A 9,890-nucleotide genomic window follows, 5' to 3' on the forward strand; every position below is an offset into this window, starting at 1 on the left:
ATGATGCACTCAGTCTATCCGCGGCTTGTCAACCCCACTATGACAAGCTGCTATTGCAACTTCGTCTTCAATAGACATACTCAGTAACTGCCAGTAGCCAGCCGTGCTATGTATACGAGACTCAGGTCACTGAGAAATTGTGTCTCTTTTCTGGGTCAAGGACTAGAATTTCCCGTTATCAGGCCAATAAAATTACCCATCAGAATAATGTCAACCCAACGAACCAGCCATCTAGAAAGGACGGCCCAAGAACCACGAGATGAGGTCTACTTTTTTATATCGCTACACTAAGATCTCAGCTGATCTTGTGACTTTTAGAGCCTTCTATATGTAAGATTGAGTCGTATAGACCAGGTCAACAAGCGAATTCGGTTATTCCGCCTGCAGCTCGAATCAGGGCCAGTCAGGGTACGTAGTAGTCTTGTGCTACACTCATCCCGAATCTACAATACTTACAGTGTTAAATATCGCATAGTTCTCAGCTGGTCAGTGGTTAGATACATATGTCCCCGATAACCCGAAACCAGGCGGCTTTACCATTACTTCTTCGCCAAGAGCCGCCATGAAACCTGATTCTCCCTACTTCGAATTAGCAGTTCAGGAATCCCCAGCAAACCCACCTGCAGCATGGCTTTGGCAGCCGCCGTCTGAGATTCTGGGATCTGAGCTACAGGTACGCGTGGGGGGCAGTTTTGTCTTTCCCCCAGCTGAGATACCTCTTGACGAGATACGCCGCGTGGTGTTCGTGGCGGGAGGTGTAGGTATCAATCCCTTTGCCAGCATGATGGGTTGTATAGCAGAGGAGGGTCACGAACTTGACGTGAGGGTCCTCTATTCTAATAAGGTACCTGCGCAGGGATTGACAGGTGTTCTCTTCCTGGAGAGGATCAAAACGTGGTTTGAAGAGAACAAAATCAGTGGTGATCTGAAAGTTTTCGAAACTAGTGAACATGGCAAGCATGAGGATGAGAGTGAGTTTAACGTCTCGAAAAGGAGGTTCACTGTTCAAGACGTGAAAGAGGCCGTCGCTGGACAGGAGGAAGAGTCTGTCGTGTATGTATGTGGACCAGCAGAGATGACAGATGAGATTGTGGATGGTCTGACAAGAGATGATGGAATGGACAAGAAGAGAGTCATGTTAGAGAAGTGGTGGTAGGCTCACAATGCAAAGAATTCGGACTTGCTGCTGTCGGCAAGTCGACATGTTCAACTTAGACCATCCCTGCTTTCCTATGATGTGTATTTGCTGCGCTGTGGTATCGCTCTAAAACCATATATACACCGCGCACCCAAACTCAGTGCGACTAAATGATTGGTCCGGTCTGTGCGTTTCTGTAGTATAACCTACGCTCGATATCATGTTTGAATTCAAGAGAATAGATCCTCGGCCTTCTGGCGTTGCTTTGATCTTCCACCACCAAACAATTCCTTGCCAGCGTTGTTTCCACCCAATTTAGTAGGGAACAATTCTCGCGCATTAGCACCCGCTGCACCTTTGATCGCAAACCCTTCTCCGTTTCCTTGCTGGTTCGCCATGCCACGGATGTTGAACGAGCTACCATCTCCTCGTGCGCCAGGCGCAGACACGATCTTGGGCCGATCCTCATCCTTAAGGCGGGCTGATCCTATCGCCTGCTCTAGGGTATCCAGATTTCCTCCGCCAAACTGCTTGATAGACTTCTTGGTAGGGAATAATTCCTTGGATTTGTTTCCAGTTGATATGCGATCCCTAAGGTCGCGAGCCTTCACTCTGTTTCCGGATGAGCTTGCTCTTCTGTCCATCAAGTCGTCGCCGTCGCGATCGCGCCTAGGAGACGCAGATCGGTCGCGCTGTTTCTTGCGACCGACAAAGAGTTCCTTGCCCTCATTCTGGCGGGTATACGAACGTGGTCTTTCCTCTATGTCGGAGTCACGTCTTCGTGCGGGGCGGGGCGCATCGTCGTACATGCTAGCTTCGAAGGTCTCGATGTCGTCGTCTGAAGCGCGTCGTCGTCGGCCACCGTCTCCACGGTATCCCCCATCACGTTCCCTGTATCTCGACCGGTTCTCCTGGTTCTTCCGTCGTCGTTCTTCGGGGTCGTGTTCAGGATGAAGGAGGTAGTAGCGACTCCTCAGGGCAGCACCCTGCTCTTTCCTATCACTCGAGACAGCAAATCGCACTTGAAGAGAGATTTCTGGCTTTGCGTCGAAAGGCTTCGCGGGTAGTGTTTCGCCTATAGCTAATGCTGTAGCGTCTGCTACTGGGACAGAGCTCAGTGCAACAATGGCATCGCGAGCTGTGGGTTCGGATGGGAAGAGAAGGTTGGCAGAAGAATCGTCGATCCATTCGACTCTGTCCACGTCGCCGAAGTGAGACTTGACGTAAGCCTTGATGTCAGATGTGTGTAGAGAATCGACACCCTTGATATGAATTTTGGTTGGAACGAGAGTCTTGGAGTCGTCTGTCACAGGCTCGTCCTCGGCCACCTCGCCGGGCTCTTCAAGCTCATCGTGCTGCTGAAAAGGAGGTCAATTCGGAGCCGCAGTACGGTGGTTTCGATTTATGCCTTACCAGAATATCATCGCGACCGAGATCAACAACGGGCAGGTCCTGGCCCGTTTCGACGGCATCGTCCATTTCAATGTCGAGATCCATGGTTGGCGAAGGGTTCGAGTCGTCGATGTGTGTAAGCGGCGGGTGAGTATTGGATTGATGTTTTTTTAAACGGTATAGCGAGGAGCAAAGTATAAGTGCAATGTGTGGGTTGTAAAAAAAGAGTTTGTTAGACGCCAGGAGGAGAATGAGAATGTTAAAAGGATGGAAGAGTGAAGTAGGTTTGCGGTTGATGCTCTCTAGCTTTAGCGTTGCATGGACTGGCCGGAGCTTGACTGGCCGGCGGCTCCGCCGCTAGATCTGCATGTCCTTTGGAGTTGAAGAAATCGGGGGACTCGAGACAAACACAATAGGTTTGTGCAGTGGTTATATGCCTATATCAGGAAGCTAAGTCGAAAGCAGAGGATGTGTATTCAGTTGTAATTAATTTGGAAATTATTTCTTCCTCCTGCATTATTCAAAGTTGAGGTACTAAGTTATCTGGTGAAGATAAATAGTAGGTACTTTAGGCTAGGTGTTGAACGAACAGTGATTCAGGGAACAACCCCCCCAAGGATGCACTAAAAGCCACGGGCAACTTTAGCGCACTTTCCCAAAACGGCAACACTTGAATATGCCAGTCTTCAATATCCATGAGACGGCGTCTTCTTTTAGTCTGGGAATATCAAAGACGAAATCAGTACCTATGCGTCGTCATTCCTTGCCTAGGTCGCACCACTTCCTTCAGTAGGTCAAGAAAACAAATACTCGATTATTTCGACAAACCGTTCTTGCACACTCCATCTGTTGGATTATTCAGCGGCCCATACAATTACATACATATGTCACCCAAGCCAACAGCTACAGTCCCCTGCTATTGTGAATAGTCGAAAGAGCCCCAGCTATATACCCTGTATCGCTGACTTGTGAGCTGCTGCGATGAGTCTCACTAATCTGCCGCGAATATTCTTATTGTCCACCAAACTAAAGCCTGAAGAACTTCACCAACTCGAAGAACGGATTCCGACATTGACGTATGACATTGGTGAGGCCGAGGTCGTGATTGGCAAGATTTCGCAGCCAATGCGCGCTGAGTTTGAACTGAGACGAGCAAAACTCAATTTCGTGCCTTTGTCACAAGCGCAGACTCAGAGAGATGGGCCCTCAACTACAGCTGTGACGAAAGACCCTGGCAATGGTTCCGATCCTAAGCGGAGGAGAGTAACAGGAAATGCTACAGGAGGGCATGGCACTGTCAAGGTTGTCAAGCTGGAATGGCTCCTGGATTCGTGGGAGAAGGAGCACATGCTGCCCATAGATCAGTACCTGGTTTGTCAAGTCGGTAGAGTACCAGCGCGCGAGGCAACACCTGTGCCCATGCCTGTACTCGGATCCGAATCTGAACACATGTTGTCAGCTGGTTCTACTTCTCCAGCAAGCGGCATATTAGAACGTGCTCTTGCTGAGCAGAAAGATGAACCAATAAGCACCTCACCGCAAACCCGTCACAAACGGCGCCACGATGGCTCGACAACGTTGTCGCAAAACGCACCGAGCTTGCTTCACCAAACAACTTCGGAACACGATATAGTCTTACCCAAGATGCCAGAATTTCTAAGAACGGCATATTCCTGCGAGCGACCTACATACAAGAACCCACCAAATGAAGCCTTTGTCAAGCTTTTGACAGAAATAAGAACGATTCGCCAACTTGGAAAGGATGATGTCGGCGTGAGGGCTTACTCTACATCAATTGCCTCAGTAGCAGCATATCCATACCCACTAAAGAACTCCCAAGGTAAAGACATGCATGGCCATTTAGATTACGAGTAGCTGAATATTTCGTCTAGAAGTCGCGCGGCTGCCAGGATGCGGTGATAGAATCGCGGAACTCTGGCATCGCTGGAAGGAGACAGGAGAGTCGGCGGAAGTACGCGAAGCTAACGCAGACCCCAGAATCTCTGTTCTAAAGATCTTCTACGACATATGGGGAGTGGGAGCGGCTACTGCTCGCGAGTTTTACCAAAAAGGTGAGGTTCCAAGGATGTTCACAAATCTTGATCTATACTGACGAGTCATAGGATGGCAAGATCTGGACGATCTGGTCGAGCATGGATGGAATACTCTTAGCCGCTCACAGCAGATTGGTGTGAAATATTATGATGAGTTCCTGTCGGGCATTCCTCGAGATGAAGTTGCCTCTATCGGCGCTGCCATCCTGAAGCATGCACGCATAATTGACCCGGGATTCGAAATGGTCATTGTCGGGGGTCACAGACGAGGGAAGCAGGAATCGGGCGATGTTGACGTTGTATTGAGTCACCGAGACGAGAGCAAGACACTCCACGTAATATCAAAGATCGTCGTGATCCTCGAACAGGCTCATCTGGTCACGCATACGCTTGTACTGTCAGCCCACAACAGTGAGCGAGGACAGCGTCCTGTATCGTGGAAGGGGCAGACCTCTAGCAGCTCGGGCTTCGACACACTCGACAAGGCACTGGTGGTTTGGAAAGACTCGAGCAAAGAGGATGCACCACATCGACGAGTCGACATCATCATCAGTCCGTGGAAAACAGTTGGCTGCGCAGTGTTGGGATGGAGCGGCGGAACAACGTTTCAGAGGGACCTTCGACAATACTGCAAGTATGTCAAGGGGTACAAGTTTGACAGCAGTGGCATTCGACATAGGGCTGACGGCAGATGGGTGGACCTTGAAGGCACCTCAGCTGACAATGCAGCCCCGGATATGGAGACAGCAGAACGGAGGGTTTTTGGAGGACTCGGTCTGCCGTGGCGGCCACCAGAAGCAAGATGTACTGGCTGAGTTTGGCTGACTAAAGGGAACCGAATTGTGCTTCAGGGAATTACAGCACAATTGGATGCAACATGTAGCATGATCTGATTCATGCGTGGCGCAGTCCATATTGGTAGTTGATGTTCCATGAGGTCTAGAGGTTTAGATGTGGATGCACCACTAGTTTGCGGAGTTGTGCTGTACCTGCATTGGACTGCGGAGTTTTGACTACCATGCAACAACAAACTTATTCAGCATGCAAAAAGAATAGGAACGATTTGCGGATTTCGCTTTGTGGTTCGGAGGCTAGTTGGGTTCTATCTCCCCGACGGGACTAGATCTAACTATCCGTGGTCCGAAAATTCGCTTTCGGGAAGATCATGACATTTGTCGTCGGCTCGTCGGGCGAGGAAGAGGCAGTTCTGAATAACACAACCGTCGAGCCAGATATCAACAGACGAGAGAGCACTGATGAGTACAGAGTACCTATACAAAATACCTAGAGTACTGTGGCCCTAGACAATTGTTGATTGCCAATTTTGAAACCCTCCGCTCGTGCTTGGGCCACGCAAGAGAGTAGTATAGGTAGTGGTCGGATTGTCGGTGGATTGTTGGCCCATGTGGAGTTAGCTCGTCGGGAATCTTTGGGCCCGCTCCGTCGTTTCAGTACTGTTGTTTTGTGTACGTAGTAGAGGTAGACACATGTACGGATAGTAGACTGTTCATTAGGCATTTAAGAGCCTGCTGGAGCCAACGATACCCTCCTTGACACTATCACCATATCAATTGACCACTCCAACATCCTCAATCCCTCCTAACCCAACTCGCCGCCACCATGTCTCTCGTCCTTGAGCTCCCCGCTGAATACGGGTAAGGAATAAACACTCATCAACCTCGTCAATGATCAACTAACTCACCTGCTCACTCAGCTACGTTCTCGTTGCCGCTACATCCACCTTCTTCATCAACACCCTCCACGTCGTCCTCACCAGCAAGGCCCGCAAGCAGAGTGGTCTCAAGTACCCCATCCCCTACGCTTCCAACGACCTCGCCGAGAAGAACGCCGAGGCCTACAAGTTCAACTGCGGTATGCCTACCTACCTACCCGTCAACCCCGCCGAACCCGTTCCTTTGACTAACTTTCTCGGTAGCCCAGCGTTCGCACGCCAACTTCACAGAGAACCAGATCTCCTTCCTGGGTGCTCTCCTGATCTCTGGCCTGCGCTACCCCGTTGCCTCTGCTGTTCTCGGTGCTGGCTGGGCTGCTTCTCGCGTCTTCTACGCCATTGGTTACTCTGCTGGCGGTCCTCAAGGACGCATGGGTGGTTCCATTGGCTCTGCCCTTTGCGATGTGTCGCTGAAGTTCATGGCCGCCTACACCTCTATCATGTATGCTATGGGTAACTGAGTTGGCCGTAAATCGAATATAATATAATATTAGTTCCTACTTCCTTACAGTTAAACCGCTCGTGATTACTCCGTTGATTCCATAACGTGCTTTTGTTCATAACCATAACCATTATACGCCCGCATTCCAATCCTTCGCGAAGTCATACTGACCGACCTGTTCAAGGTTCATAATCCCAATCGTTATTATCATGTACTGGCTGACTATCCAAAGTACTTTGTGCATGTCCCCCCTTCCCTTCATTTTCTCATTCTCCTCCTTCTTAGCTCTTGGCTCATCGATGAGTCTTCCTCATCAGTTTGAATATGTTTTTGTTGGTTTGTCTTGAAATCATCGTCCTTTTCAGCCTCGGGAAACCATTCGATCCCATTGTTGCCCAAGAGGTAGTCACCGTAATACTTCATCGCGTTGAAGATCTCCTCACCAGTTGGGACAATGTGCTCTTTGGGGAGCAAGAATCCGTAGCTGCCGGTATCTCGAAGCTTGATCTGGTAGCTGTAGTGAGCTCGCATCTCATGATAGAACCAGTCGACTGCCGATCCGCCGCCAGATTCTATTCGAGACCAGTATCGACCACCACTGAATTCGCGTGCGGATACAGCACCCTCACATGCTGATGCTACCGTATAACTCTCCCCGTTTGATAACCGTATCGATTTTGCAATTCCTGCAGCGAGCTCTTCCAAGTTCTCCAAGTTGGGTGGATCAACGGAGCAGGTGAAGGAAAAAGGATAGAGAATTTGCTGGGAATACGAATGAAGATCAACCAAACCAACGAATCGGACGTTGTTGTTCCAGGTCTGATTACGCGCCCAGTCGGCAATCTGAACCGCCTCGACAGCCTGGAAAGGCTTCTCTCCCCCGTAACTCTCAGAGCACGGGTCTCGCTGAACCCGCGAGCCATCCCATTCATATCCGTAAGCGCGGTCAAGATCTAGCCCGCGGCAGAACTGAAGGTTAGTTTGCTGCCGAGTCTTGCGCCACAGCCGATCAACATGCCAGGTGTACTCGAAACCATCAGGGTTGGCGACTGGGAGGAAGATCAGGTCGAAATCGTCCAGCAACTTTGTAATCATCCGTTCCTTGCCATAGCTAGTGATAAAAGACCATGCCAGGTAGTTGACGGTGCTAGTAGATATCCACTCTCGGGCGTGGGAGCCGCCCATGATCATGATGGTCTTTCGTCGAGGCGCATTCGGTACATTATGAGAAATCCCCACACGCAAGGCAGGTATGTCGCGGCCTTCGTATGATTTTCCGACGTTGATGTATTTGACATAGGATGGAAACATGGCCTCGAGCAGTCGCATCCAGCGCATGATTACTGGTAGAGATTGGTAGTCCTGGAAAAAGAGGTTGTCTACAGGCGAGGAGGCGATTTTGACCACCGGAGCAAATGTTTTTGGGTCAGTGTAGGCTGGGTTTCCGCCGGTTGGTAATGAATTATAGACAGCTGTAGCCAAGTCCGGGATCAAAATTGAGTGCGATGTATGCAGCGACTTGGGCAGCAGGCTGAGCAAAGGCCGGACCTCGTCAGCATGCAGTCGGATATCTACGTAGTCGTCGGTGAAAGCCCAAACATCGAGAAATAGACGCGCAGCGGCATCGGCGAGAGCGCCTTCCTCGTGGGAGGTGGTGACATTGAAACGAAGGACGAGCTGTTTAACGTATTGCGCGCGTAACTGGTTGTGAACGGGTGGCGGGGTTGCATCTTGGCTGGGCTTGCGGCCAAATATGGACTCAATAGCTTTGTCGCGAAGTTTAGTAAGATAAGGGAAGAGCCTTGTGTTAGTTTGGGCGTGGCTATTGGTGTTGCGGGAATCTGGGATGTCGCGTTGTGGGTTGATACCAACAGCGTTGGCGTTGACGTTGACGTTGATATTAGAGTTGGAGGCCTGCAGCAGCAGCAGACTCGCTGTCAGCAATTGCAGCTTCATCGTGGAAACCAGCAACAAACACAGAGTTGAGGTGACCGATAGATGTCGATTGACTGCTGCATACGATGCCAAGTCTTGATCTAATAATGCGGGTTGCAAGTGAGTTGGTAGGTAGCAAGATATGATGTAGTGTGAATATTAGAGATAAAGAAAGTGACAAATGAGGGATGGCAAGTCTAATAAACTGGGGACTAACGTCCAGTCGGGTTGATGTGGGTCATGGCTTCTTACAGGTGACATGGATGCAGAGCTGTACATACCTAGTTGTAGTCGTCGTATCGAAGACATGTAAGGCAGTTTTAACTGTTGTTTAATCCAGCAGATGCGAAAAATAAATCGCAAGAAAAGAAAGAGGGTCCGAGTCAAGCAATTCATTACACGAGCTGGAGTTTTCCAAGTCCAAGACGCACCAAACGGTGCAGCATACAACAAGAACCCCCTCTGGCTTACACGAGGCCTCAGCAAACAAGCATGTGTCTTTTGCTGTTTGGATCACGAGACATAAGCTGTTCACTACTAAGGTACAGAGTACTAATTTAGATATCCACCAAAGGCCGATAATAGATGCAGAGACTCGAGGGATGCTTCGCTAATATCGAACAAGGCGGACAAGACCAATTCAGTGCATCGACAAATCCCCCTTTTTTCGCTAATATTGAAACGAAACGAAGATCCCAGTACAAGATTAGACAGAGCTTATGATGACAGGAAGCTTAGCCCTCGCCATGAATAAAGTATCTATTGGGCACCGTACTCCGTGACAACTTGGGTAATTGCTTACTTGAATATGGATGCGAGGCGTGAGGTTTGCCTGTGCTTTTCCTCCAATTACTAGACCTCCACCGTAAAGCGACGAAAGGCGTTTCTTTTTATCACTGTTCTTTTTCTGTCGTAACATCCACCACACGAGAGCCCAATCTGCCACCGATACGCATTGTCTTGCTTTTGCATCGTATCCTTGATGCCTAACCTGTAATTTCGGTACTGCTACAGTCAATAATAACCTCGATCGACTCAATCTACCCTTTCATCTTTCCGCCTCATACACCAGCCACATACATCCCTCAAGGTATCAGAAAAATTGACCGCAAGGAACATAAGAGACAAAATTATTAGGCCAGCTTATGCCGCTTAGACTAGGGTTCTTAGACTACTTATTTTTATACCCTAAGACTT

General features: G+C 49.4%; 5 protein-coding genes across 5 annotated transcripts; 3 read left to right on the plus strand and 2 right to left on the minus strand.

The window, feature by feature from the left end:
* Positions 1–562: 562 nt before the first annotated feature.
* FPSE_05385 (uncharacterized protein) lies at positions 563–1,156 on the plus strand (the record flags this gene model as incomplete). Its single annotated transcript, XM_009258503.1, has 1 exon — positions 563–1,156. One exon carries the CDS (start codon positions 563–565, stop codon positions 1,154–1,156), a length of 594 nt encoding a protein of 197 aa, XP_009256778.1.
* A 212-nt stretch (positions 1,157–1,368) lies between these two features.
* On the minus strand, positions 1,369–2,635 carry FPSE_05384 (uncharacterized protein; the record flags this gene model as incomplete). The annotated part of the gene is made up of 2 exons (XM_009258502.1): positions 1,369–2,496; positions 2,552–2,635. 2 exons carry the CDS (start codon positions 2,633–2,635, stop codon positions 1,369–1,371), a joined length of 1,212 nt encoding a protein of 403 aa, XP_009256777.1.
* An 876-nt stretch (positions 2,636–3,511) lies between these two features.
* On the plus strand, positions 3,512–5,399 carry FPSE_05383 (uncharacterized protein; the record flags this gene model as incomplete). The annotated part of the gene is made up of 3 exons (XM_009258501.1): positions 3,512–4,370; positions 4,423–4,602; positions 4,654–5,399. 3 exons carry the CDS (start codon positions 3,512–3,514, stop codon positions 5,397–5,399), a joined length of 1,785 nt encoding a protein of 594 aa, XP_009256776.1.
* An 805-nt stretch (positions 5,400–6,204) lies between these two features.
* On the plus strand, positions 6,205–6,777 carry FPSE_05382 (uncharacterized protein; the record flags this gene model as incomplete). Its single annotated transcript, XM_009258500.1, has 3 exons — positions 6,205–6,239; positions 6,299–6,456; positions 6,521–6,777. 3 exons carry the CDS (start codon positions 6,205–6,207, stop codon positions 6,775–6,777), a joined length of 450 nt encoding a protein of 149 aa, XP_009256775.1.
* Positions 6,778–7,016: 239 nt separating this feature from the next.
* Positions 7,017–8,714, minus strand: FPSE_05381 (uncharacterized protein; the record flags this gene model as incomplete). Its single annotated transcript, XM_009258499.1, has 1 exon — positions 7,017–8,714. One exon carries the CDS (start codon positions 8,712–8,714, stop codon positions 7,017–7,019), a length of 1,698 nt encoding a protein of 565 aa, XP_009256774.1.
* Between the last annotated feature and the right edge of the window lie 1,176 nt (positions 8,715–9,890).

Source organism: Fusarium pseudograminearum, chromosome 1 (genome assembly GCF_000303195.2).
Source record: "Fusarium pseudograminearum CS3096 chromosome 1, whole genome shotgun sequence".
In the NCBI taxonomy this organism is placed as follows: domain Eukaryota; kingdom Fungi; phylum Ascomycota; class Sordariomycetes; order Hypocreales; family Nectriaceae; genus Fusarium; species Fusarium pseudograminearum.